The 18,895-nt window shown below is 50.0% G+C and overlaps 1 protein-coding gene across 1 annotated transcript in view; it reads left to right on the forward strand.

The window, feature by feature from the left end:
- The window catches only part of HRC (histidine rich calcium binding protein), a 137,479-nt gene that overhangs the window by 107,534 nt on the left and 11,050 nt on the right, over positions 1 to 18,895 (forward strand). The window contains exons 3-4 of the mRNA XM_086930189.1: positions 37 to 105; positions 5,384 to 5,438. Coding sequence (XP_086786315.1) covers positions 37 to 105; positions 5,384 to 5,438 — 124 coding nt within the window. The remainder of the gene's footprint in view (positions 1 to 36; positions 106 to 5,383; positions 5,439 to 18,895) is intronic.

Consider the following 18,895-nt stretch of genomic DNA (forward strand, 5'->3'; position numbering starts at 1 on the left):
CTCATGCGCTTAAACCACACTTTTATCTCTCCACAGCACTGCGACGACTGTGACAAGTGCCCGTGTAAAGAAGGCGACGAGAGTGAACACTGCGACGACTGCGAAGTAAGTCCAGCCTGAGAGGCGCCTGAGTAGTGGTTGAGTGGGGGCAGTGCCAGCCTCCTGGCGGAAGTGCCCTTCCAGTGATAAAGGGCTGAAGCAGGGTGTGAGCTTCCACCGGCAGGACTCTGTGCTTACAGTGGAGGGCCACCTCTCCAGCTGTGTCCTTTTAGTGCAATAGGAGGACCCCTTCAACAGCAGGATCCTTTCAATGCAGTAGGACCCTTTGACCCGCTGTGCCATTTCAGTGCTATTGGACCACCTCTCCGGCTGTGCCACTTCAGTGCTATAAGACCACCTCTCCAGCTGTGTCCTTTTAGAGCAATAGGACCACCTCTCCAGCTGTGTCCTTTTTGTGCAATAGGACCACCTCTCCAGCTGTGTCCTTTGAGTGCAATAGGACCACCTCTCCAGCTGTGTCCTTTTAGCACAATAGGACCACCTCTCCATTGGTGCCCTTTTAGTGTAATAAGACCCCTTCTCCAGGTGTGTACTTTCAGTGCTATAGGACCACCTCTCCATCTGTGTCTTTTTAGCACATTAGGACCACCTCTCCAGCTGTGTCCTTTTAGCAAAATAGGACCACCTCTCCAGCTGTGCCACTTCAGTGCTATACGACCACCTCTTCAGCTGTGTCCTTTTAGTGCAATAGGACCACCTCTCCAGCTGTGTTCTTTTTGTGCAATAGGACCACCTCTCCAGCTGTATCCTTTTAGTCAAGTGCAATAGGACCACCTCTCCAGCTGTGTCCTTTTAGCACAATAGGACCACCTCTCCAGCGGTGCCCTTTTAGTGCAATAAGACCCCTTCTCCAGATGTGTATTTTCAGTGCTATAGGACCACCTATCCAGCTATGCCTTTTTAGTGCAATAGGACCACCTCTCCAGCTGTGTCCTTTTAGCGCAATAGGACCACCTCTCCAGCTGTGTCTTTTTAGTGTAATAGGACCCCTTCACCAGCTGTGCCCTTTAAGCGCAATAGGACCACCTCTCCAGCTGTGCCACTTCAGTGCTATAAGACCACCTCTCCAGCTGTGCCCTTTTAGCGCAATAGGACGCCCTCTCCAGCTGTGCCACTTCAGTGCTAAAAGACCACCTCTCCAGCTGTGCCCTTTTAGCGCAATAGGACCCCTTCTCCAGCTGTGTCATATCAGTGCTATAGAACCACCTCCCCAGCTGTGCCACTTCACTTCCATTGGACCACCTCTCCAACTGTGTTGTTTTAGTGCAATAGGGCCCCTTCTCCAGTTGTTGTCCATTTCAGTGCTATAGGACCACCTCACCAGCTGTGCACTTTTAGTGCAATAAGACCCCTTCACCAGCAGGCTCCTTTCAGTGCTAAAGGACCACCTCTCAAACTGTACCCTTTTAGTGCAATAAGACCCCTTCTCCAGCTCTGTCCTTTCAGTGCAGTAGGACCCCATTATTCGCTGTGCCACATCAATACTATAGGAATACCTCTCCAGCTGTGCCCTTTTAGTGCAATACGACTGCTTCACCGGCTGTGCCATTTCAGTGCTATAGGACTACCTCTCCAGCTGTGTCCTTTTAGTGCAATAGGACCCCTTCATCAGCAGTGCCATTTCAGTGCTATAGGACCACCTCTCAAACTGTGTGCTTTTAGTGCAATAGGACCCATTCTCCAGCTGTGTCATATCAGTGCTATAGAACCACCTCCCCAGCTGTGCCACTTCACTTCCATTGGACCACCTCTCCAACTGTGTTGTTTTAGTGCAATAGGGCCCCTTCTCCAGCTGTTGTCCATTTCAGTGCTTTAGGACTTCCTCTCCAGTTGTGCTCTTTTAGTGAATGGTACCCCATTCACTAGCTGTGCCACTTCAGTTCTATAGGACCACCTCTCCAGCTGTGCACTTTTAGTGCAATAACTCACCTTCACCAGCAGGGTCCTTTTGGTGCTAAAGGACCACCTCTTTAAGTGTGCCAAATTAGTTCAGCGGGACTTATACTCCATGTGCCCTTTTAGGTCAAGATGCTTCTTCTCCAGCTGTGTCATTTATTTTAGTGCTTTAAGATTTCCTCTCCAGCTGTTTTCCTTTTAGTGCTCTAAGAGTCCACCTTGAGCTGTGCCATTTTACTGTTAAAGAAGCCCTCCTCCAGCTGTTTCTTTACCATGCATTTGGACTGCTTCTCCAGCTGTAGTCTTTAGTTCAAGAGTGCCACATCCCCAGCTGTGCCCTTTCAGTGCCAGAGTGCCTCATCCCTAGCTTTGTCCTTTTAGTTCAAGAGTGCCACATCCCCAGCTGTGCCCTTTCAGTGCCAGAGTGCCTCATCCCCAGCTGTGCCCTTTCAGTGCTAGAGTGCCTCATCCCTAGCTTTGTCCTTTTAGTTCAAGAGTGCCACATCCCCAGCTGTGCCCTTTCAGTGCCAGAGTGCCTCATCCCCAGGTGTGTCCTTTTAGTGTTATAGTGTCACATCCCTAGCTGTGCCCTTTCAGTGCCAGAGTGCCACACCCCCAGCTGTGCCCTTTTAGTGCCAGAGTGCCTCATCCCTACCTTTGTCCTTTTAGTTCAAGAGTGCCACATCCCCAGCTGTGCCCTTTTAGTGCCAGAGTGCCTCATCCCTAGCTTTGTCCTTTTAGTTCAAGAGTGCCACATCCCCCGCTGTGCCCTTCGAGTGCCATAGTGCCTCATCCCTAGCTTTGTCCTTTTAGTTCAAGAGTGCCACATCCCCCGCTGTGCCCTTCGAGTGCCAGAGTGCCTCATCCCTAGCTTTGTCCTTTTAGTTCAAGAGTGCCACATCCCCCGCTGTGCCCTTCGAGTGCCAGAGTGCCTCATCCCCAGTTGTGTCCTTTTAGTGCTAGAGTGCCACATCCCAGCTTTGTCCTTTCAGTACTAGAGTGGTCCAGCCCCAGCTGTGATCTTTTAGTACTAGAGTTCCATATCCCCAGCTGTGCCTGTCAGTACTAGATTGTCACATGCCAGCTGTGCCCTTTCAATGCTTTTGTGCCACATCCGCAGCGACTTATTTTTAGTGCTTGAGTGTCACACCCCCAGCTGTGTCCTTTTATAGCTAGAGGGCCACATTGCCAGCTCTGCCATATTGTTGCTAGCGTTAAATCCGCAGCTGTATCTTTTTAGGGCTAGTGCTACATTTGCAGGAGTGCCCTCTTAGCGCTAGACTGCCGCATCATCTGATGTGCCCTTTTAGTGCAAGAGTGTCACATTATCAGCCTTGTCCTTTGACTGCTAGAGGGCCACTTCCCCAGCTGTGCCCTTTCAGTACTAGATTGTCACATCGCCAGCTGTCCCCTTTCATTGCTAGAGTTCCGCATCCCCAGCTGTGCCCTTTCATTGCTAGAGTTCCGCATCCCCAGCTGTGCCCTTTCAGTGCAAGGTTGTCACATCCCCATCTGTGTTGTTTCAGTACTAGAGTTCCACATACCCAGCTGTGTCTTTTAAGTACTAGACTGCCACCTACCCAGCTGTGTTCTTTCAGTACTATAGTGCTACATTCCCAGTTGTACCCTTTTAGTGTTTCAGTGCCATATGCCCCGTTTTGCCCTTTTCAGTTCTGGAGTGCCACATCCGTAGCTGTGCCCATTTAGGGCTAGAGTGCTACGTCCCAAGATGGACTCTTTTAGTTTTGGACTGCCACCTCCTCAGCTGTGCCCTTTCAGTGCAAGAGTGTCACATGCACAGCTGTACACTTTTAGTGCTAAAGTGACACATCGCCAACTGTGCCCCTTCAACGCTAGAGTGCCAAATCTCCAGTTGTGACCTTTTAGTGCTAGAGTGTTACATCCACAGCTGTGCCCTTTAAATCACAGAGTGCCACAATTCTAGTTGTTCCCTTTTAGTACTAGATTGTCACATCGCCAGCTGTGCTTTCAATGCTAGAGTTCCGCATCCCCAGCTGTGCTCTAGTGTTAGAGCTCTACATCCCCAGCTATTCCCTTTCAGTACTAGATTGCCACAAACCCAGCTATGCCCTTTAAATGCTTGAGTGCCGCATTCCCAGTTCTGCACTTTTAGTGTTGGAGTGCCACATGCCCTGTTTGGCCCTTTCAATGCTGAAGTGCCACATCCCCAACTGTGCCCCTTGAGTGCTAGAGTGCCGCATCCCCAGATGCTCTTTAATGCTAGAAAGCCAAATCCCCAGCTTTGTAATTTTAGTTCCAGACTTCCACATCTTCAGGTGTGCCGTTTAAGTGCTAGAGTGCCACACCCCCAGCGGTGCTCTTTAATGCTAGAGTGCCACATTACCAGCTGTGCCCTTGCAGTGCTACAGTCCCACATCCCAGCTGTGCCCTGGTAGTGCTATAGTGCCACATCCCAGCTGTGCCCTAGTAGTTCTAGAATGCCACATTACCAGCTGTGCCCTTGCAGTGCTACAGTCCCACATCCCAGCTGTGCCCTAGTAATTCTAGAGTGCCACCTCCCAGCTGTGCCCTTGTAGTTCGTGAGTACCACATCCTAGCTGTGCCCTGGTAGTTCTAGAATGCCACATCCCAGCTGTGCCCTGGTAGTGTTATAGTTCCACATCGCAGATGTGCTTGCTCTTGAAGTTCCACAGTGTCACATCCCAGCCTTGCCCCGGTAGTGCTATAGTGCCACATCCCAGCTATGCCCTAGTAGTTCTAGAATGCCACATCCCAGCTGTGCCCTGGTAGTGCTATAGTGCCACATCCCAGCTGTGCCCTGGTAGTGCTATAGTGCCACATCCCAGCTTTGCCCTAGTAGTTCTAGAATGCCACATCCCAGCTGTGCCCTGGTAGTGCTATAGTGCCACATCCCAGCTGTGCCCTGGTAGTGCTATAGTGCCACATCCCAGCTATGCCCTAGTAGTTCTAGAATGCCACATCCCAACTGTGCCCTGGTAGTGCTTTAGTGCCACATCCCAACTACGCCCTAGTAGTTCTAGAGTGCCACATCCCAGCTGTGCCCTAGTAGTTCTAGAATGCCACATCCCAGCTGTGCCCTTGTAGTTCTAGAAGGCCACATCCCAGCTGTGCCCTTGAACTTCTAGAAGGCCACATCCCAGCTGTGTCCTTGTAGTTCTAGAAGGCCACATCCCAGCTGTGCCCTTGTAGTTCTAGAGTACCACATGCCCAGGTGTGCTCTTGTAGTCGTAGTTCTAGAGTGCCACTACCAGCTGTGCCCTTGCAGTTCTACAGTGCCAGATCCCCAGCTGTGCCCTTTTAGTCCTATCGGGCCCGAGCAGCGAGCTTGCTCCAAGCAGCTCGGCGGATGAGGCGCTGACAGTTTCTGTATCCTTTGTAGTAACGACTAATTCATGTTTTCTGTCCCTTCTTCCTTGCTCTCCAGTATTGCCACTTCTGCTACGTCTGCCCGGTGATCTGCGAGACAGCGTGTAAACCCGGTAAGTGCTTCTTTGAGAGATTAACACCGTGGTAAAGGGCACGCGGTCTTCACAGGCACCTACAGAGCTGGGGGGAGAGTGCAGCTGATGGAGGGCAAGACTCGCACCACTGACTGCAGCGCCATCTTGTGAGGGATGAAGTACTCCACGCTTGTTTAATGTCCATTCTGGACCTGTAAGAGAGCCAGAGTGTAGAACCCTAGACCCCACAACGGCCTACAGTCTATTCAAGCCAGACCGAAGGGGACTGTGAGTGCAGAAGCCCCCTTTTAAATGGCACCGAAAATGAGAGTGTTACCCAGATAAGAACAAGAAGGGACTGGGTGAGAATAATATTCCCAAAAATGTTTTTCTCTTTTGTGTCAAAAAGTATATAACCCTGTGGTTTGTTTGTGTAAAAGGGGTCAGATATACTCACAGTGAGAAGAAGTGTGGGGGTATTGAGGTCCAAGGAGAGTCACTGATTTAAATAGAACTATAGTGGCGAAATACACTTATCCTACTGTATATCAAGATATTATTTAATAAACCAATTCAACAAAAATATAAAAACAATAAGCACAATTTATTGTAGTACCTCCCTTTAGGGTTACATTCTAAAGCATTTAAAAAAACCTTATTAAAATAGTTATACATAAAAAAATTGTCAAAAGAAAGAGTCGACGCGGCGTTTCGGTGTCTGTTTACAATATTCACACCTTCATCAGGACATTTGACAATTGTGATCTTGAGTCGAGGCTTTTTATCAATTAAAAGGTTTCTACATCGACTGAACACTTGTATCAATCTGTGTCTTCTGGTGGTATAATCCTTGCTTTAAAACATCTGTGTTTATAATTCGGCACGGAGGAGCCATCGTAATTTACTTTGTTGCCATTTTTCAATAAAATAAACGGATCCCTTCTTCAATTCGGAATCGCTAGATCGAGTTATGTGCTCGTCTACTTGATAAGTAAAATTAAAAAGTTGGCTTATCCAATGCAGGAGAGCTTGGTTCAATTGCTCGTTTTCTTTTAGCCTCATTAAGTGGATTAGGCCTCCCTGCTCCTCCGTGTTCGGGTTCTCCAGGAGAACATCCACAGCCAACTTTTTAATTTTACTTATCAAGTAGACGAGCACATAACTCGATCTAGCGTTTCCGAATTGAAGAAGGGATCCGTTTATTTTATTGAAAAATGGCTACAAAGTAAATTACGGTGGCTCCTCCGTGCCGAATTATAAACACAGATGTTTTAAAGCAGGGATTATACCACCAGAAGACACAGATTGATACAAGTGTTCAGTCGATGTAGAAACCTTTTAATTGATAAAAAGCCTCGACTCAAGATCACAATTGTCAAATGTCCTGATGAAGGTGTGAATATTGTAAACAGACACCGAAACGCCGCGTCGACTCTTTCTTTTGACAATTTTTTTATGTATAACTATTTTAATAAGGTTTTTTTAAATGCTTTAGAATGTAACCCTAAAGGGAGGTACTACAATAAATTGTGCTTATTGTTTTTATATTTTTGTTGAATTGGTTTATTAAATAATATCTTGATATACAGTAGGATAAGTGTATTTCGCCACTATAGTTCTATTTAAATCAGTGACTCTCCTTGGACCTCAATCCCCCCACACGTCTTCTCACTGTCAGTATATCTGACCCCTTTTACACAAACAAACCACAGGGTTATATACTTTTTGCACTGTTTACTCCCCTCCCTGTGTTAATTACCAGGGGAACCTTCCAAGAAATTTGTTGTGTTTCTCTTTTGTGTCTACATTCATTCACAGTACCAGATGAAGTTCCCACTGAACCAAAAAAATATCACTAATATTCAATCTAAAAACAATTTTTTTTTACTTGTTGATTTCGCCTTATTCACACGTTCATGGCAATTATTTTTTTTTTAAACCAATGTTTATCTGTCCAAATGACATTTGGACAGATGTGATGAAAGTATATTGGTTTTAATAATTGTTGATGTTTTTTTATATACAATTTACAAAAAAATGGAGTATGCATTAACAAACGGAAGTTGGCCTTTTATGTATTGGTATAGGTTTTTGCTTGAACAATAGGATAAGGTTCAAGCTTCTGTTTGTGACCAACTTAAGATAATCAGCAAATATATTTGACTGTGTATGTAATGTTTGATTTTTCAATATTGTGTATTGATTTTATGTAGCAAATTTAGTATGAAAAACTTTTTACTAATAATACAACTTACAAACGTGTGAATAAAGCGAAATCAACTAGTAAAAAAAATTGTTTTTAGATTGGACCCTTTTATGTCTAAAGTATTGTTATTGAATGAGTGCAGAGAAAGAAAATTCAACATACAGGTAAGAGTGATTGCGCAGTATCCCAGGAGGTTATCCAGATGAGTACACTGTGCATTAGATCCATGCAACGTAGCCTCCTTCAGCGGGGATTCAGCAAATACAAGTCAAGTCAAGTCAAATCAAGTCAAAAAGGCTTTATTTCGATAAAAAGTTATCATAAAAGCTTCACATAAAATTCATGGATACATTTAAAAAAAACAAAAAATAAACAAAGTACAAGAAATGTATGCACGGACAGTTCTTTCAAAAATAATTCAATGTTTTTAAAAGGGATCATTTCATAGATTATTTAAGAAAGAATTAAACAATTAATGTAAGCCTTTTGGCTCTGATGGACCAAGCCCATGATAAAAATTTGGCAAGAGCACAAACATAAGTAGTACGACTGTCAGACATTAGTATGCGTATTGCGTCTGAATGACACCTAGTGCCCATCTGGCGACATAAGTGTTTGAGCCATTTCTTCCTGGGTAAGGTATACTCTCCACATTCAAACATGAAATGGGCCACTGTCTCTGGTCTGACTAGACATACTGGGCAAAACTCTGTAGTTTGTGCAGGCAATTTCCATCATGAAGAAAAAGCATACAAAGGTAGAGTTCCTGCTCTAAATTTAAAATAAAGGGCCCTATCAAAAGGTTTTTCGATAACATCTAAGTATAGTTCCCGTTTTGGCAGGTCCTTAAACTTCAAAAAATCTTCAGTGAGTCTGCCCAAAGAAGTATTAGTATTCGGTTGTAGCGCAATCCAATTCCAATAAAGTTTCTTGAGGGTTGCCTTTGGGGGAGAAGATCTATTTGCCCCCGCATCATTTAGGCCCAAGTTGAATAGCAAGGTTTTCATGTCGCTCAGCCATTTAATTTTGTGCCACCCTGATAGTGACATGATTTCTGTGAGACCTTGCGCGTATTTACCGAGTTCGTGCACTCGCCACAGTCGTGCCCATAATAGAAGTGGGCGGAGTTTTGCTAAATCGTCGATAGGGCGACAACCTAGATCCAACATTAATGGGACCGTAGGAGTACCTTGAGGCAGTGACATGATAGCCCTACAAAATTTCTTCTCAGATCTTGGCAAGTCATTGGTAATGGATGAACCCCATAGCTCCGCTCCATAGAGAGCAGAACTAACCCCTTTAGCTGCATAAATATCGAGGACAACAGCTATCGGTCTAATTGCACAGGAGCGTTGTTCTTTCAAAAGGGCTCCTGTTATCCTCTTGTGGGTTAATAGCATTTTATCAAGATGTGGGGTCCATTGCATTTTGTGGGATAAGCGAATGCCGAGGTAGTCAAACACTTCTACCTTCTCCAGAGGTCAGAGAGGGGGAGCGTACTGGTTTTTTTGGGGGGTTCAACACAAGGTATTTCGTTTTAACCGTATTAATTACTAGGCCCCGTTCAGAACAGAAGGATTGGAAGTTGTTCAGAAGCCTTTGGAGGCCTATTGGGGTTTTCGATATTAAAAGCGTATCATCCGCGAAGAGAAGGGTAGGTATACGTTCTCCGGCCAGGGATGGTTCATCTGAAGGATGTTCCCGAAGGTGCTCAACCACCCCGTTGATATAAAGGGAAAAGAGGGTGGGAGCTAACACACATCCCTGGCGGACCCCTCTCTCAACCGGGATACTGCTAGTTTTTTCCCCTCCTGAACCCCACCTTATCTGGGCAAAACTATTATCGTGGAGCCTGACAAGTAATGAAAGTATATAATGTGGCAACCCCATATCGGCCAAGACTCTCCACAGGGTCTCCCTCGGTACAAGGTCAAAGGCAGTCTTTAAATCGATGAACGCGAGATAAAGACTGCCTTTGCCTATAACCACGACCTTCCAATACACCATCATCAGCCTAAAAGCTTGTTCGATCGTCCCAGTACCCACTCTAAAACCTGCCTGGTAGTCAGAAAGGATTTTATTATCTTCTATCCAGTCCAGTATTCTGACCAGTAGAACCTTGCCGACTACATTTTGACTGATGTCCAGCAGGCTAATAGGTCTATAGTTGGATGGGTCTTCTCTGGCGCCTTTTTTAAAGATAGGGACCACCTCCGCCCCTTTCCATGATGATGGTGTTCAGCAAATACCATTATGATACAAAACAAAGATGGTGCAGTCTCTCTGTACTCTTTCAAATTTTACAAAACGACCCCCCCAACGCCCACGCCCACCCTAGCCCCCCCAGTCCCTACCCCCCATCCAGCATCTGTCCTTCCTTATACATCATGCCCCTAACGCTGCCCATCGCCGCTACCCATACTAAGATAGTGTGTTCTCAAGCCATGTGTGCCATCGGCGGAGTGAAGCTGAGCAGTCTGAGATACTTTGGGCATGTGAGCTCCCTGAATTCCGTGGTTAGTAGAGCATGGAATGGTTGCCACAGTTCCTCAAATTGTTCCACTTTCCCCGCCACCATAAGTGATAGTTTCTCCATACCCAGAACATGCCACAATCTATGCAGCCAACCCACGGTAGAGGGGATGACAGTCGAGCGCCAGTGTATTAAAATGTTCTGCACCGCTGAGCCCAATGCTATTGCTATCTGTCTTCCTCTACGCGACTTCAAGGGGTACATCAGCCCATTTGGGAGGCCTAACAGTGTGTAAGCTGGGAAGCGGGGGAGATCTATACCAAAGTGCGTGTCAATCTCATCAAGCACCTCTTTCCAGTAGGATTCTATCAGGGGACAGTCCCATAGTACATGCGTCAAGGTGCCTATCTGTCCACATTCTCGCCAGCAGGTGTTTGCAACATTATGATTCATCTCGTGTAATCTTTCTGGAGTATACTACCAATAAGTTGATACTTTGGTGAACGTCTCAGTGAGCCCTATATGGTATGCAGAATGTCTAGCCCGATACGAGATCTGGTCCCATTCCCTATGGCTCAGTGTCCTGCCTAGTTCTCTATTCCACCGCTCCCTGCCTGGGTTGTGAAAGTGAAAGGGTGGCGGCTGCAACAGTTTGTAAAGATCAGAGATGTGTTTAGTGTCGGACGTGCGCGTGATCAGCCACTTCTCGTACGGTGTCATCCTCCTGTCCGCTAACTCCCGCACCTGTGGTTGTAACGCCCAGTGCCTCACTTGCCAGTAACGCATCCTGTCCAATTCAGACAACCGGAATTCTTCTTTTAGGCTCCGAAAAGGGTGAACCACAGTCGTGTCATACAATTGTGAGAGCGCCCTGCAACCGGCCGTGCACCAGTGCGTGAAGGCCCCTGGTTCCATCACCGGTGTAAAGTCCGGGTTGTCCACTATTGGCGTAAACGGGGAAGGGAACGTAGTGAGTTCGTGGATCCGGCAAGTGGCGTCCCACACTTTTAGAGGGACCCGCGTGACAAAGGATGCATAAAGATTAGGAGGGCGGTGAGCCCTACGCAGAAAGGGCACCTCCTGTAGCGGGCGACCTGCAACTGCCTGGTCCTGGAAGAGCCAGGGCTTGTCCGACTCCCACCTACTCCACTCCACCAGATACCGCAATTGCGCCGCTTGAAAGTACTTGCGCAGATCCGGAACGCCCAGTCCCCCCGACTCCGGAGCCAACATCGTGAGAACTCTCCTAATGCGAGGCTTGCTACCTTGCCAGATGAAACTGGCCAGATCTGCTTGAGTCTGCTGGATCCAACCCTTAGGCGGCTGTAGTGGCAGTGCCCGAAACAGATACAAAACCTGGGGGAGGATTGTCATCTTGACCGCCGCCACTCTGCCAAGCCAAGATATTATGCCTTTGCCCCATCTACCCAGCTCCTCCCTGATCTTTTGGCTCAGAGCCTCATAATTAGCTGTAACCGTTGCCGGGAACGTGGGGGCTAACAGTATACCCAGGTACTGTACTTGGTGTGATGACCAGTGCATAGGGAAAAGCCCCTGCAGCTCCGAACGAGTGGCAGCCGTTAGAGAAAGATCCAAGGCCACCAACTTCCCCATGTTCATGCGGAAGCCAGCCACTGACGAAAATGCCTCCAGTTCGCTAACACACGCTGGGAGAGCTCTGCTCGGAAGTTCCAGGGAGAAAATCACGTCATCCGCATAAAGGCTGACTGTATGGACGTACCCTCCCATTTTCACACCTGTCGCGTCCGGGTTTTGGCGTATCCGCTGGGCGAATGGTTCCATTCATAAGGCAAAGAGAAGTGGCGACAGTGGGCACCCCTGTCTAGTCCCTCTCTCGATGTCAAATCCCTGGGAGCTACAACCGTTCACCCGGACCGCTGCAGTTGGAAACCTATAGCAGTTAAATACCATAGTGCGAAACTTTTCTCCAATCCCCATTCTCTCCAACACTCTCTCCAGGTAGGGCCAGTGCACCCGGTCAAATGCTTTCTCCGCGTCGACAGATAGCAACATTCGCTCCCCCGGGATTCTGGAGGCTTTCTCTAAAATGTGGATTAACCACTTGGTGTTATCCACCGTTTGCCTCCCCGGTATAAAGCCCGCTTGATCCGATTCTACCAATCCCGGCAGGTGGAGTGCCAACCTTGCCACCAGGATCCCTGTATATAATTTTAGGTCAACATTGAGGAGAGAGATCGGCCGATAGGAACTGCATTTGGTCCTATCCTTTCCAGGTTTGGGGATAACTGACACCGTCGCCCGTAGAAGATCGGGCGGAATGGCTCCCGAGGTGGAGAAGGAATTAAAGAGGCTGGTCAGAATGGGCGCCAGTACATCACTGAACGTCTTATAAAAGAGTGCGGAGTACCCGTCAGGGCCCGGAGCCTTGCCATGCTTAAGTCTGGAGATGGCTGTAATCACCTCCTCAATCCTAATTTCTCTCTCTAAGTACTCTGTTTGTATCGGTGCCAAAGATGGGAGGGTGATCGTGTCTAGATACTCCTCCGCGTTTCCCTCGCCAAGAAGATCTTCTGTATATAGCGTTGCATAGAAATGCCGGAAGGCCTCTGCTATCTGACCGTCGTCAGAAACCACCCCTCCGTCCCCAGCCTCAATCTCTTTCACTCGACGACACTGGTGAGACTCTCTCAATTTATGCGCTAGAAGTCGACCACACCTGTCCCCTCCTGTGTAATACGCATGCCGCAACCTCAGTGCCGCATATTCAGCTCTATCCATCTCCAACGCTGACAGGACCTTCCTCGCCGCCTTCAACTGCTTCCAAATTCTAGGGGCCCCCGTACGGCGGTGCACCTGCTCAAGTTCCCGGACCTTTTGCGTCACGCTTCTGACGCCGTTCCCTATTCTCTGCTGAGGAGACAGCAATGAATTCACCCCTCAGGACCGCTTTGAGCACTGCCCATTGAGTAGCTAGCGAGGTCTCCCCGTTGTCATTATGAACCTGATAGTCTTTGATCGACTCTGTTATGCGTGTCACCACTGTTTTCTTATGCAAGAGTGTATCTCTGAGTCGCCACACCCTGCGGGGAGCCTGTGTCGACGGCAGTGTAAAAACGCCCGAAACTGGTGCGTGATCTGACAGAGAGAGGACCCCAATTTCAGATGCTATGGCTAAGTCCCGGACTGGCCCAGTGACTAAGATATGGTCCAGTCTCGCGTAAGTTTTATGTGCATGAGAATAGTAGGAGTAGTCCCTATCTGTGGGGTGGAGGTGGCGCCATAGATCATGGAGATCAAGATCCGCTAATTGACCCTTTCCGTTGTGCGACAGTTCCCCCATCTGCGGGTATCGTTGTGTTGATCTGTCCATAGAGGAATCGAGCACCATGTTCAGGTCCCCCCCTATGATGATATGCCTGTCTGGGGAAGCTGTTATGTCCACAAGTGCAGAGTGAAGGAAGCGCTCCTGATTGTCATTCGGGCTATATACTGTCCCTATAGTGAGCGTCAGTGACCCCAGTTTGAACCTGTACGCCAAAAGCCTCCCTTTCTGTTCTGCGAGTTTGTGGAGAACCTCCCCTCTGAAGGACCCAGACACCAAGATTGCCACCCCCGCTGTTTTAGAGTTGTTCGATGAGAAAAACTGTGTGGGGAACTTGCGTGAGCGCATCCTATGGCAGTCCTGGGCCAGCAAAGGGGTCTCCTGCAGCAGACAGACGTCCGCCTGCGTACCCTCTAGTAGAGACAAGATAGCTTTCCTTTTAACCGGATTATTGAGCCCCTTAACGTTCAGAGTCACCACCTTAAGGGTCCCCATAATTAATCAAACCAAAGTGGCAAGAGCAAATGAGCAACAGCAGTAGATGGTATAGCCGTGGCCGGACGAGTCCGGGAGCCCCTTTCGGGGCAGCATGTACACACCAAGAACACTGGATGGAGCCCCCCTCCCCTACCCTCAACCGTCTCCCAACTCCCTGGCCCCGAACCCCACACCCCCCCAAAACTCCCCAACCGCTTCCCACCGCCCCCCCTTCTTAAGCCACAACCAACCCCAACCCCACCCCAACTGTTCCCCCCTTCCTCCAGTCGGGCCCGAAGACCCATTGTCCCAGTCCGGTCCCGAATGGACAAGTCTGTGGAATAGTATTCAAGTGGACGTCCGGCCACAACCCACACACCCTCCCCCCCCTCCCCCGGATCCCCAAACCTGCTATGTCCGTGATGCTTCATCGATCTCCCCCCGGAGTTCACTCAAGCTGTCAGAGCGACTTCGCCGGTCGCAGTGGACCTGTCCACCTCCTGGATCGCCTCAGCCATGTCCGCTCTGATCGTGGGCGAGTCCGGTCGCGCTGAGGACGCAGATGGGCATCTCCGGGTCACCGACTGCCAACCATCCCTGGTGGTGCGACGTCTACGGGGAGTAGGCACTGCATCGTCTGTCGCGGTGATCCCCAAGACGCTACAAACATCCTGCAAGGAGCGAAGCTGGTGGAGTGTTCCATTCCACCGGAAGATGAGCCGGAAAGGGTGGCCCCTGGAATATTGCGTGTCGTGGTCCCTCAGGAAGTCTGTGGCTATTTTGAAAGCTTTGCGCTTCTGAAGCGTGATCACCAAGAGATCCTGGAAAAGGGCGATCCGGTGTCCCCTGAAGCTTAGAGACTGCTGTCGCCGAGCCTCACGGAGAATCCGCTCCTTCAGAGGATAGTCCGGCAGGAAGGCCAAGACATCCGGCGGGGGCGCCGAAGCCCGGCGTGGCGGTCCCACCCTGTGTGCTCTGTCTATCCTAATGACAAAGTCTGTCGGCTCACCCAAAATCTCTCTGGTGAGGTCCTGCAGATAACCCGTCGCGTCCTCACCCTCTTCACCGGAGGGGACGCAGCGGACCCTAATATTGTTCCGGCGAGAACGGTTTTCAAGATCCTCATTGTGTGCTTGGAGGTCTAGCTGCTGGTCTTGCAGGCGCAGGACCTCCCGCTGTAGTTGCGTTATCTCCTCGTCCCTGGTATGTCCCGCCGCCTCTACCGTGGCCACTCTCTCGCCCAATCCATCGACCTCTCTGCGCACCTCCCGCACTTCTCCGGCCACCTCCTGTTTCAGTGCTTGGAAATCGTCCCTGAGCGAGCTAAAGAGAGATTCCAGGAAAGATCTGGTCACTGGAGGCTCGCTTCCCACTGCCCCTTGGGAGCTGCTCGCGGGGCTCGACGATTGCTGCCCCCTATCTTGCCTCGCCGGGCCCCTTGTTAGCATGTCCTGCAGAGTTCGATCTCCCTTCTTGTTTCCTCTGTTGCCGGCCATGACACCGCCACAAGTGCACACTTGGGCCTGCCCAGGATAAGCTAATCCGGCCCCGTCCCGTAGGGGGTAGAGACGTGGTATCTCTCCTCATCGTCTCACCGAGCTCCACTTCCCGGCCCGGGAGTCGGGAGCGCGTCCCAGCGGTTCGGCTGTAGGCGCCGGGATCAGGCAAACCACACCTGCCACGCCCTGTGAGGCACCGTACTCGGGGGAGCGCCGCGACCCGAAGGAGAGTTTATCAGTGTAAAAGTGTCCTGCCCACTCACTGGACTCCGGCGCCCCCGCTGTGCTTCTCCTCCGCTACTCCATCGAGTCGAGGTTCACAATTTCTGATCTTTCACAGAGACCGGCGCGTGCTTTCGGGCTCCCGCCCGTTGACCCTTTGCCGGGAGTGTCCTGTCGCCAGGCCACAGTCCTGATGTTACTCCCGGGTTCGCTCGGGCGTCTCCTCCTCACAACAGTACACCGCCAGCCCTGCTCCCTGGCCAAATATGGCGGGCCGTCAGTATGACGCAGGCTGCCGCGACGGTCACCAGCCTCCTCGCACGACCCCAGAACTCCCAAGCCTCTCCCCTGCTCGGCCCTCCTTGGCAGTTCAGACTTTATGGGGCCGCGCGTGTTCGGCGCTCAGGCCGCGGTCTCAGGCCTGCGCTTCCGCTCCTCCGCTGCCTGCCTAACGTGGGCTCTGTCGGCCACCTCCCAGCCGTTTCCAGTGTGCAGTCCAAACTTGAGCCCCAATGTGCAGTGGGGTCCGGCTACCATCCAACCTTGGCCTCCGTCGTCGCCCCGAGGTCCAAGCTTCAGAAACGGTCAGAGGAATTCTTGGACTAGGCCGCGTCCCTGGTCTCCCTAAGTTAAGTCAGCTTGCCGGGACTCCGCCTCCGTCTTCTCTTACGGTCGGTCCCCGCTCCGCTCAGGGCACCAGCCCACTCCCATGTTCCACTCGAGGCCACACCAACGGCCGCCACTCACCGCTTCCGGGCCAGAAAGGAGGTCCACCGCTGCCCCACCGGGGAGAGGGCGCTGCGGCGCTCCGGACAGCCGCCAAGTAGGCCGCTAAGATGGCCGACCCTCAGCGTCACTGCTCCTGAAAACTCAAAAAGGCAGTCCAAACGCAGCTCCAGGGGTCAGCAGAAGTGCGGATTCTGGTCCCTCCTCATCCGCCGTCGCCCCAGCGCCAAATGGGGGGAGATCGGCAGCTTTTTTCACGGTCTTGGGCTCCGAGGTCGGAGGAGCTCACGGAGAGTGCGTCCGCTCAACTCGCCATCTTGGCCACGCCCCCGATTGGACCCTTTTAAATGGCGACATAAAGTCTAGATTTGTGGGTGTTTTGGTGTGAAGAGTCCTCACAACCACATCTTTTATTAATTTGAGTCTTGGGCCTTAGAGAGAGCTCGCAGCTCTGTGCATGAGTGCAGCACATTGTCAGATGTATCCTAACAGGTACTTGGGGGTGTCTTTGAGGGACGCCCCCTCACCATTGTATACTATGGCAGTTCTGTCGGTGTCTGCTCTAGGTAAAGGACACATCTGGATTCAGATCTGCCCCACATCTGCGCATGGTACCTCGCGCAGGTCTAGCCTAGACCAATTCACCAAATATTTCCATGACCAGGCTGCCATATTCCGGTTTACAAGTCACCCACGCCTAAATGCCTGGCCGGATTGATAAGCCTGGGCATTCCTTTATCCTGCTCCAGGTTTAGGTGCAAATCACTCATGAATATATTCAGTAGTTAAACAGCCTTATTCAACAGCAGAAATGTGTTGTCATTTTTCTCCTTAAGCCAGGGTTTTACACTCCTATAAATATTTGTTGGCTACATCTACACCCAGAGTAAGGCATGCCCATGCCCAGACAATGCTTGATGAATCAGGCCCGGACACGCAGGTGTAATTCCCTCCTAAGGTAGGAGTAAGACACGTCTGTTGATAGAACATGTGTGCTGAAGAGCCCGCCCATCTTACCAGAGAATGCTGAGTGCAATCTTCTTCATGCTGTAGCAGGCTCTTGGGTTCATAGTGCTAATGCATTGTGCTTTGGACTTCCTCCCCCACCGTCCATCCACTGGACTGAATCCAGAACACTGCAGCTCCTCTCTTGCTCCAGCTGCCTCTAAGGACTCCAAATGCAGGCCGTGGCCGTCTGTGGAGACCGCATTGGCTTCTTCTTTACAAGCGCGCCATGTCGGACCACCTGTTGCTTCTACTAAAGATAAGCAAGCGTCACCCAGGAGGTCCTGCCTTTGCTACCGAGGTGCCTACAATTGGACCTCTCTCTCTCTTCCCCTACATCTTCGCAGGTTCCTCGCTCTCCGACCTGCAGAAATATGCTTCAGACATTTCTGTTCAAGTTACAATTTCTCAGTGTGGCAGGTGCATTTAGCTCTGGGGTGACTTTAGGCAGTCATACGCTTTACAAATACTACAGAAATCAAACAATAGATAAAAATCTGGATAATAAAAATCTAAGAAGTGAGACACAACAACTCGTAAAAAAAAAAGAGTTTTGTAAATGAGGGCTCAGTCTTCGGCCGCACGTTCTTTGTACAGAGAGATGCGCACTTTTTTGTCACTCAACATTATACCTCCGCAGGGCCCGAAAGTGTCGAAGGAAATGCGTGTAAGTCTTGTGTTGAACAGCACAGTGTCGCCACGAGCCCTCTCCGCCTCCAGTGGGCCCCAGAGGTGACATCCATGCTCAAGGGCAGCTGAACATACCGCGCGCGGATGGGCAGAGGGAGCGGGCAGTGAGGGGCGCGGCGGCCCTGCTCGGGTTACCCCCACACAAACAGAGCACAAAGGACAGGTCCCTGAACACGTCTGAGCTTGTAATGTGATAACAAGCCGCCTCCAAATATGGCAGACAATGCGCTGTTTACATCAAACACTGCCAGGGCTCAGCCCCAACACACAAAGAAGGAATCATTATGCAAACGTCCGTGAGTGTATTTTGCATTTGTTTTATTTCCATGCGTTTTCAATTCACTCTTCTGACTCCGCTGCCCTGGTTGGCATCTGTTCTGCCAGGGATGTGTCTACAGTTTGCATGCGCAGCTCTGCTCCTAATGTTTCTGCCACCGCCTCGCATTGCCTTAAATCAACAATGTCCTAATCCCTGAATGAGAGGCGCCCGGTCTGATGCTCTGAGTGGAGTTCAGCGCATCAGGGAGTTCGAACAGTGCACCAGGGTGGATTCAACCTCAGTGGATCACGTCAGCGTCGGGGCAGAGGTCAGCCATGGCCTGGCCTCTCCGCAGCCTCCATTCAGATCACCCACGGTGAGACGAGGCAGCACAGACCGGAAAGGAAGTCATTCAAAATCTCGAGCTCCAACCCAAATGTCAAGCAAACATCGAGGCAAAAACCAAGAGCAGATCTTTAAGGAAAAGCAAGCTCAGGAGAGATAAAGCAGGACGTGGAATTTCCTGGTAGTCTGCTAAAGTTATACCAAGAAATGTAAGCAAATGTATTCTTGATGAAGGAGTGTGCCCTCTTCGAATACCAATATCATGAAATGTAAACTCCAATGGAGACAGG

The sequence above is a fragment of the Lissotriton vulgaris genome, chromosome 7 (assembly GCF_964263255.1).
Source record: "Lissotriton vulgaris chromosome 7, aLisVul1.2, whole genome shotgun sequence".
Lineage (NCBI taxonomy): Eukaryota > Metazoa > Chordata > Amphibia > Caudata > Salamandridae > Lissotriton > Lissotriton vulgaris.